The sequence below is a fragment of the Anarrhichthys ocellatus genome, unplaced genomic scaffold, assembly GCF_004355925.1.
Source record: "Anarrhichthys ocellatus isolate YVR2014 unplaced genomic scaffold, GSC_Weel_1.0 scaffold68, whole genome shotgun sequence".
NCBI classification, from domain to species: Eukaryota; Metazoa; Chordata; class Actinopteri; order Perciformes; family Anarhichadidae; genus Anarrhichthys; species Anarrhichthys ocellatus.
Genome location: NW_022280098.1, coordinates 1,849,421 through 1,867,995, shown reverse-complemented (window position 1 = coordinate 1,867,995; position 18,575 = coordinate 1,849,421). Strand labels below are relative to the sequence as shown.

General features: G+C 42.3%; 1 protein-coding gene across 2 annotated transcripts in view; it reads left to right on the top strand.

Moving 5' to 3' along the window:
• LOC116397570 (Golgi-specific brefeldin A-resistance guanine nucleotide exchange factor 1-like) overlaps window positions 1–18,389 on the top strand; it is a 39,202-nt gene extending 20,813 nt beyond the window's left edge. For both annotated transcript variants that reach the window (XM_031873105.1, XM_031873104.1), the window contains one exon: window positions 18,122–18,389. In XM_031873105.1, the coding sequence (XP_031728965.1) occupies window positions 18,122–18,369 (248 nt within the window). In that variant the 3' untranslated portion in view covers window positions 18,370–18,389. The remainder of the gene's footprint in view (window positions 1–18,121) is intronic.
• The last annotated feature ends 186 nt before the right edge of the window (window positions 18,390–18,575 follow it).

The window sequence follows — 18,575 nt, the reverse complement described above, 5'->3', positions numbered from 1 at the left end:
GAAGAAGTATCAGCCTGTTGAAGGTCTGTGAACCACAAAGTGGTGTTAAAGAGGTTCATTCCTCATAAATGAACTTTGATGAGCACAGATACTGGCTTGCAGACAGCTAACAAGGGTTACTCAGTGAATTATCACTATTTTTTTTATATTATTAGTGACCACTGATGTGATCTGCCTCCAGTGATGTTTGTCATTTTAACCAGTAAAAGTGACAGTCAGCTCTGCTTAAACATGAGACCAGCTATCTGAATGTGTTGCACACTGCTCTTTCCTATATAGAGAGAGGAGAGATTTGTTAGCAATAGGGTTGTCACAGTTTCAATTCAAAATAGAATCCACTAAAATTTATCTAATCTGCTTTTGATTTTGAACTTCGAAGTCAGTAGGATTGGAATTTCCCCCAGTATTTCATATTTTTTCTCCAGCCCCACAAAAAAAAAAACATAAAGAAAAACCCTGCTTAACTTACCAGTAAACTGCAGCTGCACTCTGAGACACCATGGCCACTGCCGAGTCTGAGATGACGGGGAAAGAATAGAACTGTGACATACTCCTGCTTTCCCAAAGACACCGGTATGTAATATTTTCTCTGTACGTTACGTAAACAACGAACGCATTGCTGTCCACAAATACCGGTATGTTGGCTGCAGTGCATTTAGAGAAAACAGAACCGTATTTCTTACGTTAATCTTTCGGAATCAAGACTCGGTAGTCTATCAATGGCATAGCCGTCAGCGCTGGAAAAAAAAGTCTGACTCGAAAATCAAGGCTGGCTGTCGTAAAGGAGAGCAGTGCTGAAATACTTTGATCAGCCTTATTTTGGCCAATACGGATCCATTTTAATTATGAAAGGATTGGCCCCAATACCAAGCTTTAGGATTTCACAGGGTTTGTGTATGGAAAAAGTATTTTTAGGCCAGTTGGTGTCATGTGACCTGCAACTGTAACTGTGGCCATTACCTTGAAATAGTAATGGTAATAGCATTATTTTTACAGCAGTAAGTATAAGTTCTTTATAGTAAAAACAAATAATATAAAGTAAGTAGAATCCAAAACCAAGATATATAAGAAGATAAAATAATTGTAAATATTACAACAAATTGAGTTTTAATAAGAGATTTAAAAGAGGGAGTTCCACTGCTGTCACCTTTAGTGACAAGTTGAGAAAAAGTACACCAAGGTATCATCATTAGGTAAGGCACCCAGACTAGATGAGATAATGTTAATGCTGCTAGTTCAACTGCAGGACATGTTTGGACATCCAAGTCATTTCAGAGAGGTAGGACATAATACAGGATACACTGGTGTACCAGGCTTTATCGAGACACAAAGTTGCATAAAATTGATATTATATGTACGTATGATTTGCCCTAGGGGTAGCATAGGAGGAGACCCTAAATAGATCCCTGGGGGACCCCACAAAAGAGAGTAGCATGAGAGGAGGAGGCATCTCCGAGCAAAACAGAGAAGGGACAGATCAGAGCTGAACCAATGCAGAGCCGAATGAATGTCTACATAGTGTTTCAGAAGGCTGACATTGTGGTCCACTCTGTCGAAGGCGGAGCTGAGGTCGAGGAGAATTAAGATGGAGGAGAGACCTGCGTCGATGGCCAGCAGGAAGTCATTGATGACTACATTTCCTCACAGACCAACACTGTTGTAGGTGGCTTGTGGTGAGCTCTTCACCTTTCATCCGTGTACTCTAACTTAGTGACATTACCATCAGCTTCAGCTGTAGTTTGTGTTTACTGCCAACTTAGCATGTCAGCAAATGTACTAATACTAATACACTAAACTAACATGGTCCACATGGTGAACATTGCCATTGTGAGTGTGTAACAACCACAACCATTTTCATTTCCACCTTCAGTTTGGTTTCCTTTACAAAGACTATTACAGCATCACATGACCATTTCTTTGCTAGAAGTTGTTAGGCTATGAGCTATTGTGACTATTCCCCACCCCTGTACTGCCAGTGGACCCCCGATATAGGCTACAGCTGTATAGATGCTAACTCAGTCGAGTCGGTTGCCTCTGAATGGATCTATGTGGCCATTGTTGGACAGATTGTGAGAATCTCATCAGATATGATAGTTTTGTTATATTATCACAGTATCTGTGAATTAGTAGAAAGTAATTTCTGAAGAATCCAGTGGATTAAGTCAAGGTGTGATTATATATATCCTACATCCATCGACTGTGTTTAGCCACACAGACGGTATTTGTCACTTACGCCCACAGACACACTACCCATGCCATTTTCTTTAAAGGTGACAAAAGGGATAACCAATTGTTTTTCTGTTTATCAGAGGTGACATGACCAGTGGCGCAAGGGGGCGAGGAGGCCCTGTGTTGCCATAGCTAAATATACATCCCTGACAGCTCCATAATAGGTTCCAGGAAGTTCAGTCGAAAATAAAAACAAAGCAACATTTCTAGCTGATTGGCTTTGAAAGGCCGTTTTTCCTTGCTGAATGGGAAAAATGTGGACTTCAGCATTCCATGGCCGTGATGCCAGTCGGATTGGATAGGCGCAGCCTTGCGTGTGCAGAACGAGCTCGCTGTGAGGGAGACACATTGCACTGCAGAAACCAACTTTATGGAAAATAACGTGTCTACATGTTTGAAAGAGCTAACGGCAAACAAAAATAACAGGAATAGCATGAGCGTTGCACATTTGCCAGTTTTGTATTACACATTATTTTGAGTCTTTATCCCAATCCAGTGTAATTCATAGACATTTATGATGTTGACACTTTTTGTAGTGTAGGCCATTGAAGAGTGTGAGGCCCCCCATTTTGTGGTTTGGAGCTAATCCTTGTAAGTCTGTAGTATAGCCAAAATAACTGGAAACCAAATACTGTTGGGTATCTGTTCACTCTAAAGTTTTTTTTATACGACACCAATGATTTAGCGAAGTAGCGATGCCGCCGAGTTTCTCTTTTCACTCCGTGATACTGCAGGCAGAGGTTAAATGAGAACACATGAAGGCGCATTGACGCCTGCTGTACACTGTTCATCTTTTGCTCTTCAACATTCTTTTGTGAGAGCGGACCACGAGACAATGTGTTTACAAACACCTACATCTCTGTCACTTTCAGTGCAAAATTGAGTCCTGAATTCATAAAGATAATGCACTCCCTGGATCCCATCCCATTTGCTCAGCTGTCTAACATTACCCCACAGTATCTGTGAGGAGCCACTTACTGCAGCATGGTTTAGAATTACTGCACTCCTGGCAAACAGCCTCACTATTAGACTCCAACACCCGTTTACTAAATGATGTTTGTATTCCCTTTTTTTCCTTTTTGCCTCTCAAGTTTGGTTAAATTATGTGCTGAGAGATGTTTTATGACAAACAGCAAGCCCTGGGGAAGTGCACTTTATACATCAGTGAAAGTGAGCTGCCATGTGAACAGCAGTGAAGTGGCTCATTTTTTCCCCCCTCTTCAAGCACTCAGCCTCCTCGAGTTGACACGCTGAGAAGAACGAGGAAACTTGGATCTCGCAGAGGAGAAGGCTGCACTGTTGGTGCAGCTTGTTGGTAACTTATCTACCAATGTTGTTAGAATTTGTATGTAGATGTACAAATGAAAAAAGCAAACAAAACAAAATGCCTGGTCAATTTCTTGCTGACAACTCCTTTATCTCTAGGTAAAGGCTATTGCAACAGTGTGACTGTTTGACCGGCCGGACGGACAGACCTCTGGCACTATGCTCAATTAGATCCAGGCCTGTGGCCCCCAAGTTTTCCTAAAGCTGTTTCTAGTATGGCAGACATGTAGGTCCACAGGGGAGTCATTTATGACATTTGTCGCCTTGGTCTGCTAAGCCAGCCCGGGACATCTCCAACCACTCCTGAGCAGGGCAATTCAGTGCCCCAGTGGGGATAAACCTGATAGGCTTTAATGTCACCCCGCCATGGAGCCTGTGTGGCATCAGTCGCCAGAAATGTCCCCCGTATGCCTCTGTTGTTCGAAAGTCACCATGTGTTGCCATGGAGAGGGCGACCTGTTGCATATGGAGAGCTTATGTGACACTAAGGCTTGCGCATGCGTGTGTTCTCTGGAAGGAGCTGTTATGAAATGCATGTGACATAAAAAAAGATCCAGTGCATTGACACACGCGTGCCAGAGGTCAATCTGAAGCACAGAACTACACATTCTCCAATCTTAGCTAAAGGTCCCAGCACAAAGAGGAACAAGAGGGACGAGCCCCAAATGTGTCCTAACCCGGCTCCTACGCCACGACAAATACTGAAATGGACTCAGTGAAATTAATATTTGTTGTCCTGAAAAGCAAAACAATTTGTCCAAAATAATCAATCAATTTGACCAGGACAGACGTGGTCACTATCAGCAGTTTGTATGAATTTAATACAAATGTGTCTTGTTACGCTGGTAATGACATCTATTGTGGGACAAAAAGGAATGTAGCTTTTCTCTACTGCCGTTTTTCTCATGTTTTTTTAAAATTATAATATACACTTTTACGTTCCTACTTTTACTTGCTACTCTGTAGTTGGTATCAGCTTTCATTCTGCTGGTAGAATGAGGATAGCTCGTGTGGCTCAGGAGTGGTCACCGAGTGGACCTTGAGGCTTTCAGCTGTGTATGCTCAGCCTCACATTCTGTTTATTTGGGTGTTGATCCCAGCCATACAGAGCACAGGCTGAGGTGCTATATGTAGGGGAGGCTCTTTATTAATGTGTGTGTGCTCCGGACTAGCTAAACAGCAGGTAGTCCTGGAGATGGATCATCGGCCAGGCCTTTGGCAGTGATCAGCATGCAAAAGCAACATTGTAATGTAAGTTTGCCTTGTTTGGGAAGTGGCTGACTAGCTGCTGGCCAGGGGAACCCTTAAAAGCAGCCACCCCCTCAGCCCAAGGTAAACTGGAACAGCTAAGATTAGTATTAATCCCTCTTAATGCTGCAGCTCATAATATAGTCATTATGTGACTTTAGACTAAGCCATCCTACCTAACTGCTGCCATTTATTAAACACACACAGAGGGTTTGCGGTCAGTGCTGGGTGGGTATAAAGCGAGCATCATGTCTAAATACAGTAGTATCAGCCTGTTGGTGCTGATGAGATGAGCTGCGGTTACATTCATGTGAAGGTTTGTACACTGAGGCAGAGATGACCGGGCTCTCCACTGAATCTTGCTTACCTGCATGTTGTTGAAAGTCCTCAAGAACCTCACTTATCTTATTTTTCAGTAACATAGACCTGTGTAAAATAAACTACATGTCAAATTCAACTACATCTCCATCCAGAGTTTAGAGCTTTCAAGAAGCTAAACTACCTTTTTATGGTTAGTTCCTCACTCTGTCCTCAATCTGAAATGCCATCGAACAGGCTTCCTAGACTTCAGAGCACAGAGGGACTCCTCTTAACTTCAGGGCTTATCTGTTGATGTTACTTATCTGTTGCTTATTGTCATCCTCACCCAGCCTCAAGAGCAGTTCAAGCCCACCAGTGATGTTACAGCTGGCTGTGACTGTGATGTGAGGGGCATGGACCATGGCCCTCAGATAGCTCAGTAGAAGTTTGAAAGGCTTTCAGTCCAGAGGAGGGCCAGAATCAACTGCTTGGTGCTGCGGGTGGTGGAGTGTTACGGTCATGTCATGGTACCTGTTTGAGTTGGCCAACATACAGTCAGGGCCATAAGTATTTGGACTGTGACACAATTTTTCTAATTTTGCCTCTTTACACGACTCCAATGGATTTGAAATGAAGCAGTCAATATGTGGTTGAAGTGTAGACTTTCAGCTTTAATTCAATGGATAAAACAAAATATCACAATAACCGTTTAGGAATTACAGCCATTTTTACACAGCCACCCACATTTTCAGAGGCTCAAAAGTATTGGACAAACTAACATAATTGTGAATATAATCATTATTTGTAATACTTGGAGGAAAATCATTTGCAGTCAGTGACTGCCTGAAGTCTGGCTCCATAAACATCACCAAAAACAGTGAGTTTTTTCCCCTGGAGATGCTTTGCCAGACCTCCTTCAGTTTGTGGGTCTTTCTGCCTTCAGTTTTAGCTTAAGTAAGTGAAAAGCCTGCTCACTTGGGTTGAGATCAGGTGACTGACTTCGCCAATTGAAGAATATTCCATTTCTTTGCCTTGAGAAGCTCTTGGGTTGTGTTCATTGTATTTTGGGTCATAATCCATCTGCACTGTGAGGCGCCATCCAATCAGTTTTGTAGCATTATGCTGAATCTGAGCAGATGGTTTAGCCCTAAACACCTCAGAACTCATCCTGCTGCTTCTATCAGCTGTGACATCACCAATGAACACCAGTGACCCAGTTCCATTGGCAGCCATACATGCCCATCCAAAGCACTGCCTCCACCTTGTTAGACAGATGATGTGGTTTGTTTCAGATCATGAGCCGTTCCTTTCCTTCTCCATACTTTTCTCTTCCATCATTCTGGTACAAGTTCATCTTGGTTTCATCTGTCCAAAGAATCTTTTTCCCAAACTGGTCAGTCTTTTTCAGATGTTTTCTGGCAAAGTCTAATCGGGCCTTCCTGTTCTTCATTGTTACCAGTGGTTTGCACCTTGTTGTAAACCCTCTGTATTTAGATTCACGAAGGAGTCTCTTGATTGTAGACTTTGACAATGACACGCCTACCTGCTCCAGAGTGTTCTTGACTTCAGTAGATGTTATGAAGGGTTTTTATTCACCAAGGTAAAAATTCTGCGATCATCTCCTTTAGATGTCTTCCATGGTCCTCTGGGCCTTTTGGTGTTGGTGAGCTTGCTAGTGAATTCCTTCTTTTTAAGAATGTACTAAATTGTTGATTTGGTCAATCTTAATGTTTCTGCTATCTGACTGATAGGTTTGTTAAGTGTTTTTAGCCTTATAATGGCCTCCTTCACTTGCATTGACACCTTTTTGGTCTGCATGCTGAGAGTTTCATGGACCAGCTACCAACTGCAAATATAACATTTTGAATCCTATTGTCGGCATCATTTGTCATGAAATAGTGAGAACGTTTGTCAGACAATTGGCCAACTACTTTTGAGCCTCTGAAAATGTGGGTGGCTGTGTAAAAATGGTCGTAATTCCTAAACGGTTATTGTGATATTTTTTTTATTTTATCCATTGAATTAAAGTCTTCACTTCAACCACATATTGACTGATTAGTTTCAAATCCATTGGAGTCGAAACTAAGCAAAATTAGCAAAATAAGCAAAATTAGAAACATTGTGTCATAGTCCAAATACTTAGGCCCTGACTGTATCTATATTGATGTATGGAAGCAGGTATCAACTAGGATATTATTAGAGTAATATCGTCTGATCACATGAGTCATGTTGCATCATAGTCACATTACTACTAACTTTACTATTTAATTCAATGGTATTTATAAGGCCCAATATCACAAATTTGCCTCAGAGGGCTTTACAATGTGTACGACGTCCTCTGTCCCAGGACCCTCACATCAGAACATTTAAAAACTCCCCCAAAATATCCTTCAATGGGGAAAAAGGAAGAAGCTTCAGGTAGAGTAACAAAGGAGGAATCCTTCTCCCAGGATGGACACTTGCTTATTAAAGTGATGTTTCTCTTCCCCTTTACGTTGGAGAGTACAAAGACCAGACAACACCCAAGTTTAATGTTGGCCTGTCGTCAAGTCACTTCTGGCATTAACGGCCATCAGGGAAGTTTGTTATTTCAACTTGTGAAAGTGTGTAAAAGTGAGAGGTATGCTGACATCATCTGAATGTTTTCTACCTTGCTTTTTGCTCATAACAATAGGGAGAAGAAACAAAAGGTCTGATAAGAGATTAGTTATCTTGAGTCAATCATTTTGGGTCATTTGCTCCAAAATGGAATGAAAACTCAACACGTACCTGTTGTCCAGTTTATGTGATCGTGTCTTTGTAGCCTCATCTTCTGGTTCTTTGTAGAAAGGAGTGACACAAGACATCATCAACCTTCTCAGAGTTTTTTTTATTTTGAAATTATGCTTGACCGAGTTTGGCCATTCTTCTGTGATTTGGGTCATTAACACATTAACAAGAATTGTTGCTGATGTAATGTCTTTTTGTATAACCTGAAGACCCCGTTCTGCACAAAGGTCCCAGGAGGGTGGCTGTTTCTGTGTTGACAATCAAGTATACCACATAAAGTTGGTACTGTGGATGTCTTAAAACTTTGGCATAAACATTGATAATAATTACTGGCTGAAATATCAAGAATGTCACCAGTTTCGCCCTTTACAACTTGTGTCGCTTTTCGGCAACACAAAGAACCAAGGATGATTGTTGTTTCAGATGTCGGTACATTTCCTAGAATTGAACGTATGCGTCATGCTGACTTTAATATAGATGTAGAAAGCAGCTATGCGAGTCTAAAAACTCAGTTCATGTAAATAATAAACACTATCGGCGTGTTCATAGTGGCTGTGTGTTAGACCCGGCAGAGTGAAGTTGCAGTGCAAGCCTCTGGCAGTGGTGCATTGTGTCCTGTGTGAACACAGCACACTGGGCCTGTACAGTGTGTGCTTTCCGGAATCCCTCCGGCCCCGTGGGAATGCCATTAGTGGGAGCTGAAGGAGTGCAGCAGGTGAAACAAATAAGGACGATATCTCCACACACTCACACCACAGATTTGTCTCTTTGTTCGCTGCCTGTTCCTCTCTCTCCCCACATCTGACGTATTCTTGCCTGCTTTCTCTCATCACCTCGTGTCGTCTACATTCTGTTTTTCTTTGATGCTTCTTTGTATCCTTATTGTGGAAATGATGGGCTGGACTGTCGGCCCTACAAACACGAAAGTCTGGCCCGACTTACTGAGTGAGTGATGAAGTCACACCGTTGGTCATTCAAGTGTTGGAGTTTCCCCGTTGGCCATAGCTCTGTCAAAATGAATAAGAGCAACAGTCCTTAGTTAAGCTTGGTTCATGCTGAAGGAGACACCGTGGTGAGCTATGAGCGCGTTATCTGTTATCTGTTGCAGTATTCTCCGAAACGCCAGGTGGCGTTCAAACAAAACATTCAGTGAAGAAGCAGGAAGTCAACGAGTTACCAGAAGAACGCCGTAGACCAAACCTCTGCTATACTGCTGCTCAAAAGCAAGGAGGAATTATAATTCATTGTAATCTCATATTGGTCTCCTGTAAAGGAAGAAGTCAAGTATTTAGAACAACAAACGTATTCTAATGAAGTAAAGGTTGAATAATCTTAACAATTTGATTGATTTACTCATATGTTGATTTTTATGTTCTCCTGTTTTTGAGGCATTACAAAATGATTGAGCCAGCTTTCTAAAAATCTGTTCATAATTTCACTCCATTTCAGAGGCCCGATGATATCACTTTTGATGCGTGTTCCAGGGACAATGCATCGAGCATAAACCAAGCTTTAATCTCCTCAGAGGCTTCATACAGTCCTCAACTATTGACTCAAACGAAGCTCATCCAACACATTGTGTGATACGCTGCTTCAAGAACAACTTGTACTGAAACCACTACAGAAAAGTCCAGATGAACATTTATACTATCCAGTAATTGACATTATAGACTCCACTGACCATCCTTTATTTAAAAAATGAGAAACAGAAAAGCACTTTGACCAGATAGTTACTAGGATTCCATCTAGTTGTGTTTCCCTATTGTTACAGACAAAAGCTCCACTGCATGACCATCTGTTATCTGTTTGGCTGGGCTACATTTTCAACCAAATAATTTGGTTGAAAATGTAGCCCAGCCAAACAACTACGGATCCTTTAGATTCCTGTTTTTCTTGTGACCAAGATAAGCTGAGCGGGACACTTTACAGTTACAAGAGCAGCTTCAGTCATCGCTCTCTGGTTGGCAAACGGTGGTTTTCTGCATGTTTTGCTTTAAAAGTGGGTTCATTTGTAATTTCTGTGTCCAGTTCAAAGGCATTTGCTAATATCTGGGGCTCATGTCAGCCAAAATGACAATATTCCGTGCATTTGTGTGAATTATTGTAACTGCATTCTCCAGTTTTTCTTGGCAAATTCTACCTAGTAGTTGCTCTGCGACCTCACCATACGTGTCCGGCGCTCCGTCTCTTATTCTTTCTGCACTTGAGGATGGCAGTTCTCATCAAGAGATGTGTGAAATCCAGTCAGAGCCCCGAGCATGTGTGCTGGTTTATCCTGCCGTATGGATGCCATGTGCAGCTTAACCCTCTACTGTACCCAACCTCTAGCCCTCCAAACCTCATTACCCCAATGTGTGCCTCCTCCCTCCTTCCCTCCTCCTGATCCTGTCCTCACCCCCCTTCCTCTCTCCCCACCCATCATCTTAACCAAGACACATGCTGACATTGGCAAGGGTACATGGTTAGAGGATGGGATGGAAATTGTGTGTCTTGCTCTCCACTGTTTGTTTTTCTGGAAATAGAGGTGATAATACGAGCCTGCCTCATCTGAAGGGCACGTCACTGTGACACTACAAGCAAACACTTATGCATCAATATGAAATGGAATGATTTGGATTGGATGGCTGCACTCATGGCAAGGCAGGTCATTTGAAGAAGTGTTTAAAGAGTTCATGTTTCGTCAGTTTTAATGAAGGACAAATATATTTAACCATGAAAGAGAATTCATGTGAGGACTGTTATTTGACATGAATGAAATGCAGATGAATTACTTCTTTGAGCTCAAAATGCTACAACACATTTCCCTCCTATACAGCACACATTGGTGTTCATATGCACTTCCTCAGGTTTGAATTCGCTATGATAAAACATTCGTTATTTATAAGTACACTGAGCATAAAGTATGTCAATCCATCATGAGGGGACAGCAGGCTGTGGAACACATTAAGTGGAATAATGTGGCCTCTGTGCAAAGTATGCAGCATAGAAAATACATTTTATGTACAGGATAACAGGTGCAAAGCAACACAGTGGCTGGCAGGCTCAGACCCAGGCAGGGTTTGGTGATGAAGTCATGCTGTTTCACTGCACCTACTTATTTTTACTGCTTCTGCTTTTTTTCTGCGGTGAAACGCAAAGCTGCTGAAAAGAATCGTCTATGAACATAAGAAAGCATTTTGGTGAAACCTTTAGTCATTGCAGAGGCTCTCTCCCCCGACAGGAAGGGGGCGACATCCCATTCAATAATCGGTTTCAGTAGAAACTAAATCAGCCCACTCATTCATTTGCTCCCATCAACCTGATACCTCCAGGCAGCTGTTGGTAGCATTAGCTACGTGGTTATATGGCGTCACGGGCAGACTGAAGAAAAGAGAATCTCCACTCTGTTCATCTGACTTCCAGGGCTTCACCTCTGCTGAGCTGAGATAATATCTCACCGAAAACACAGAAGCAAAGCAAAGATCCACTACAAGATACCCGGGACCAGCTAGCCATCATTAGTCACAACAGTCCCTCACAGTGCCATAGGTGCATATATAGCTAACTAGCCTCCCAACAGATCTCAACATGGCGACGCCTGAGCCGACGGGTCGCAGCTAACGATGCTAACGCTGCTAACGGTGTTTACCGGAACGTGGGTTCTACGCTTCCATGCTGTCACTGTTGTATGACAGCAGTGCAGAGCTGCGAGCTAACCAGTAGGGCACGCTCACATGCACTAACATGCACGCTCACATGCACCAAAAGACACGCGGCCAGTCATTTATGTAAACAAAGAGAGGAGAAGCTGTGATAACAACACACACAGAGGGAGAGAGACTTCAACGTTGTAGTTTACTTTTTTTGCCTATATTCCTTAACTCTGTGCAGCAGCCCCATCTACCGCATTTATCGCTACGCACGCACACACACACACACACACACACAAACACACACACACACACACACTCATCCCAGTGGCAGGAGCTCCAGTTTGTGTTAATGATCAGCATGAAGTCCAAAGGACAATTTGAACAGAGCCCTCTGGGTCAGAGGTTGTAACCGGCGCTGTGTGTCTTCAGTGGAATCGTCTTTAACACTTGTGGCAAACAAAGGAGGGAATGGTGGGGGAGTTCTGTGACTTTGTAAAACATGTTGTTGAAAGATGCATACTTATTCTCCAATGACAATGCGGGTGAAATGTAGAGCTGTTCATTAAAGCTCCATCTTCGGAAATGATTTGCTTTTAGTTCAGTCATTTCAAATTGTGTCTAAATGTTTTTAGGGGAACAGTGTGTGGATGATAGCCCGGCATTAAAGAGTGACGTGGAGTCTTTTAACAGTGTAATTGTCTAATTTAGATGTTTTGTGACATGTTAATATTGTCATGTTGATTCGCTCTAACAATAAAAGGGTGATGCTATGAATGAGTGACGGATATGCAACACATCACATCTGAAAAGGCAAAAATCTCCAAAAGTTGTGCAAGTAAAAGTCTCCTTTTGTTTTCTGCATTTTTTCTGATGATGCAGGTTACAGTTGAAGCTCTAAAGCTGGACGGACATGACATGACAACGAGCTCCCACACGTTCACTGTACTTCAGCTTCTTTAGAAAAAAACAACATTCAAGTTACACGTTTCAGACATATCACTGGTTTGAAAAATTAACAATTCACGTAGCAGGCTGACGTTCTTTGAATTAGTCTTACCAGCTTGTCCATGTTAAAGCTGTTATTACTAATTACTACGCCAATATTCATAAACTATGCGCTTATTTGTTTGTTTGGCGAGAATTCCGGTTTTTTTTCCGGCTCGGGATTACAAACGTGCATAAAACACACCAAACATTTTGGGAAATGCTTTTAATTCAACAACTAAAACTGAAACACCAGCATTAGAATAACTGAACCAGAACCACACGGCTTCAGCTTTAATGTGTTCACTGAGATAAAAGAAGCAGCAGCTGTTACGTTTGTTACTTTTCTGAAGAAGCGATGTTAAGACGTCTTTTGATTGACTTGGCGATTGATTCGGCTTCAGGAGCTTATGAGTGCTTGGAAGGCTGTTGGTTCTCTGCTTCTTGAACACTCCAGTAACCGTGTTCTTGTAAATACAAATGCAAACTATATTCCATGTAGCCCTTTAGGAAATGCTCCCCTGCAGTAGCCATTACAGCCGTCCTCCCAAGCATTTTAGAAAGTTTTAATTTCTCCAGGGCTTTCAAATTGCCTGTTTAGGTTGTGCAGAGGCATTGTTCCAAGCATCTATAAAATACCACTGTGGCCCAATGAAATGACCGTATGGAGCGCCATAGCATTGTTTCATCCTAATTGCCCCATCCACAAGTGTCAATTTCATTCAGTGGAATATAGGGGCCGAGGGTAGGGGAGAAGACTGAATGAAAGGAGGGTGGGGGCCGAGGGCCAAGGAAAGCCGACATTCATCAAACTCCTCCCGACAGATGGATCAGAATACTGTCGTGCAGGACTTTGTTCGGCAGATGAACAGAAAGATTCTCCCTGGATTTCATTTAGCCTTGCTGCTCTTGTTAGAGTGTTGCCTTTCTCCTCAGCATCGCAACAAAGGACCCTAACTCTTAATTTTAGCAGCTGAAGAGGTCCAGATCAATAACCATCAGTGTTTGGTTTTGGGCCGCTGCGTCGGTCAAAGGGGGGTTCACCCCTCCCTCATCTGCTGCTCCCCTCTTTCTGCCTCTGGTACACCTTTCATAGAAGGTGTCATCTAGTTCTGTCCATTTTCACTGAAAGCTTGAGAGCACAGAGGTGTCTGCTGCAGTGCTTTCTCCACACATTTCTTCTGCTGCTGTCTGCACGTATAGATGCATCGACTTTATACACGTCCGGCTATGTCACAATCGCTATCGCACGTCTTTCTGTTTAGTAGTCTAAAACCCTACAGCGCCGTTTTACAACCCGACCTTCCTTTGTGTTTCATCAGTCGCACATGTGTTTGTCCTCGCAAAGCTTTCATGCACACCAACGCAACGAGTGCAGCGGCCGTCAGCGCTCCGACTCTCCCCCACTCACACACAATGCTCCCACCACAAATGACGGCAAAACGCACTGTTTTGACACTGTTTATGTCATTTTTCTAATGAATGTGCGCTCCTTTTATTTCAACAGTCTCTTGCGTTTTGCTGTTTCTTTGTCTTTGTCTGTAGCTCCAGCTTGAAAGTGCACAGTAAATTCAGACCACATAACTCATATTATTAGTGTCTTAAGGGCACAGTTTAAGTTCAACCATTTAAATTAATAACATTTATCACCATCACTTTGTATAGTAATAAACTTAACAAAACTCAAAACTATATCAATACTTTTGAATGGCAGTCTGATTAAGGTGCACACCTGTGACCACATTATTACAGAGCTAGGAGGGTAAAGATTAAAAAGTATTTTGCTACCTGGGCGTCAGCTCACAGGTGCATAGAAATCATTTGGCCCAGCCTGAATATTACTAGCATATGCAAAGTCATATAAGCTTTGCAACATTCTCATACTATTTGGACAACATTCAGCGTGTTCTTTGTTTAACTTGCTTTCGTAAGACGAGGAAGCTTCTTCATTGCGATGCCAGAGCCGTAGATGCAATCTTCCTCTGCTTCGGTTTCTAGTGCTCTGCTCCTCCACACTGTGTTTGTACAACCCTGGACTCTTAAAAAGCCCTGCAAAGATCTTTGTGGCCCTCACATTGAAATGTTTGTATGTTTCCATTTGAGATGCTGGTTGGCTGCAGGTATTGTTTGTGTTTCATTGTTACTCCTCTTGTTGTCTGGACAATACGGAGCATCTGCAGCTCAGATTCATCTCCTGCTGGTGCTCCCTGTGTTCTAAGCCTTTTCTGCTCCAGTGCCAATAGATGTGCATGTGTTAAAGATGGTGCTCTCCTGGGGCAAAGGTCCACCCCCGCCTCTCCTCTCTCTTGTTGCTGGGGTCATTTGGAGAGGTAATCCACACATGGCTGGATACTGTCACTACAGCTCTAACACAGAGATGGAGAAGCATGGTGAAGGTACATAGGATTAGGTTCATGGTGAATCGTAATGCGCTTATTTCACAAACCTCTTTTTTCCCCTTTTTTTTTTTTTTTACCAATTAAGCTGACCTGGAGTTGGACTTGTATGCACTCTTATATGAGGACTTGTACCCAGCAGACTCGGCCCTTAGATGGCAACATGCACGCCTGGTTGAGCCCGTTTAATCCTGCCTTTTTTTTCTTTCTCAGTTTTTATTCTGGTCAATGTCAGCCAGAGGTTAACCTGGTTATAGAATGATTGCCTCACCACGCCTGCAGCTGGCGTTATTTATTTCACTCCACTCCACAAGCTCCGGAGATTGAGTCGCAGTACTGAGCCTGTATTTAGACTTTATTTAAGAAGATTGGTGGTGGCCACCGACAGACCGCTCCTGTTCACCGATGGCCGGCTGGATCAATACAACACAATTGAGTTTTCCAATCTGTGGTCTTTGGGAACGCAGCCGTAGCACTTACAGGGTGATCGCCTCTGATGAAGTCTTCATCAGGATCTATTGACAGATTCATTTGAGCATCCCCCCCCCCCACCCCCCACCACACTGTAAAGTAATGGCACACAAAAAGCCTCTTTAAAAAGTTTTCTGGCAGCTGATGGACGGGTCAAACAACACCGTCTCACTCCCTCAGAAGTTATCACTGATATGTATTGTGCTTCATTCATAAGTCTATGTTTCTATTTTATGTTGCAGGGGAACACGTGTTTGTTTTTGTGCAGTTGTTGCTAAATTTACACTCAGAAAAAAAGCTCTCCAATTTAACAACAACTAACTTAAACACCATAAGGGAAAATATGCAATATAGCAGCAAGGAATAGATTTGCTTTTGAAAGCGAGGCCTGAAAGTGACCTGGCGGCAGATAAAAAGACTGTAAATTTCCAAATTATTCCATATTTGATTTCTAAACAAGCTGCAGGGGTATTGGAAACCACACGCTAATGCACGACGGTCACATGTGCACTTTTTGGAAAATGGTTGGACACTCGCGTTTGAAGTCCAAGTTGTTTTTCCTTGTCTGGAGTGGAGCTGCTCTTAAGAAAGCCATAATCCTCACGGTATTGCTGCGGCGAGCACTCCGGGCTCAACATTTCACAGCGCCATGCGTGACTCCACTAATTTTCCCCGTTGTTGTTTTACCTGTTTTGTATTTTTCCCCCCCCCCCCCCCTCTTGACCCCCTTTTGCTCTGAATTCTCCAGAGAAAGAGAGGGACTATTGAAGTGGTGGTTTCCCAGAGAGGAATGCCCTGCGAAGCTCCTCTGGGAACTGATCTGTTGGATCCTATTATTCTGTTGGTCAGCTTGTAGACACTAATGTTGATGATTATGGTTTGCTTCTGAGAGATTACATTTTGCCGGGCCAATTATCTAATGGGTCATTATATTGAAGAGGGATTGTGATTATCTGTAAACTCATATCTCATATTCATGGGCTACTTTATTGCCTTATTACAAGCCCTGTAAAGAAACAAGTTAATTATTAAATTCGTTATAAAGGTTGAATATCCTGTAAACAATTTGATTTAGCTGCAAAATATTTACTCAAACATAGATTTTGAAGACCTCCTGTTTCTAAAGCATGTCACAACAAATTGGTCTTCTTTGTATAATCCTTAGAAATAAAAACCAGTGTTTTTATCAGTTAACTATTTGTCATGTGATTGCGCACGCCGGCTTCACTACGGCGAGTATAAACTAAGCTTGAGTTAACGTGAGCATGCTAACATCCTCTCAATGACATGGTAATGTTAACATGCTTACCATTTAGTTTAGTGTGTTAGCATGAATTTGCTCTACTAGCACTGACAGAAGTCTAGTTTAGGCTGATGGGAATGTCATTCATTTTGCAGTTATTTGCTCATTAACTAAAGTATTTGGACATTCAACCTTTGACCTGAGGAATAGGCAGGATGAAAAGTCACGAATCACCAATGTTGAGCATGAATGTCTGAATCAAATGTTATAGCAAGTCATTAAGAGGAAAATATCATACTCTGAAATCTCACATTGCTGCTCGAGGACAAGTCAGCAGCAGTTAGGTAGGTTACCATGACAACAGTGGATAACACTGGCAGATTGGCGAATTGTAATACTTTTTGGAGCAATACCTATGTATCGGCCGATAACGGTGTGTCTAAAAAGCAAAAATATATTATTATTAACAGCTATATGCTACTCACCCTGTAAGGATGTGAGATGATTGCAGTCATTACTGTATGGCCTGGATCAGGTTAAACCCTTTGTAAAACATGAACAAATGCATACAGACAGACAGTGAAGGCCATAGAACTTTCATTTATTTTCTAGTTTGACAGTCAGTCATGTTTGAAAAGGAACTTCAATAAATCAGCGAGTTGACCTCGGCTCCTCCAGTCCGCATTTCCTTCTGCCACACTGGCCGCATGTCCAAGTGTCCTACAGCCAGATGCTGAACTCCAGACTGCTGCCGTGTGTGTGTGTGTGTGTGTGTGTGTGTGTGTGTGTGTGTGTGTGTGTGTGTGTGTGTGTGTGTGTGTGTGTGAGAGAGTGTGTGAGAGAGAATGGGCAATGGTGCCATCAGTCTGTGTGTGAGAATGGGCAATGGTGCCATCAGTCTGTATGTGTGAGAATGGGCAATGGTGCCATCAGTCTGTGTGTGTGTGAATGGGCAATGGTGCCATCAGTCTGTGTGTGTGTGAATGGGCAATGGTGCCATCAGCCTGTGTGTGTGTGTGTGTGAATGGGTGAATATTGACATGTTGTGTACAGTGCTTTGAGTGATCACTCAACGAGTAAGTTGCTGTAAAAATGCACGTTTATTTATCTTCTCATCTACCTCGAAAATGCTTCATAAACGTATTGTCTTGAAGTGAGAAAAAGTCTTGTTGTGATTAAAAGTAACACAACGATTACTTTGTGAGCACAGTAAAAGCTACAGCGCTCATGAAAAACAACAAATGCAGCAGCGCAAGCACTTCCATCATTGTCACTTGCTTTGGTCCATGTCACCAAAGCTCTCTTCTTCTTCTAAAGTCAATTATCTACTTTGCTGCTGTCGATAAACGTCATGCTGTTGTTACAGACACCTCTGACTCGCCATCCCATGAATGTATCAGGCTTATTGTATATATGATTTGAATTATTGTTGGTAATTGGTAGATACGCACATGTATGTATATCACAACAGATTTCAGAGATCTCATATTGTGTGTGTTGTGTGTGTCTTTCTCTTGCCACAGAGCTTTCTGATGTTGAGCCAAACGTTTTTCTGAGGCCCTTCCTAGAAGTGGTCCGCTCCGAGGACACCACTGGACCAATCACAGGGCTCGCCCTCACTTCTGTCAACAAGTTCCTTTCCTATGGCCTTATAGGTAAGAAATCAGCAATAGAAAGGCAAAGTCCCGTCCCTTCTGGTGGACCACCATGGGACCTTATTTCTGATAAAATATGTACAGTAGTCAATGACTGGCACCAAATAATTAGTTGATCATGTTTGAATTGTGCCATATATATATATGTGTGTGTGTGTGTGTGTATATGTATGTATGTATGTATATATATATATGTGTGTGTGTATGTATGTGTGTATGTATATATATATGTATATATATATATGTGTGTGTGTATGTATGTGTGTATGTATATATATATGTATATATATATATGTGTGTGTGTGTGTGTGTGTATATATAT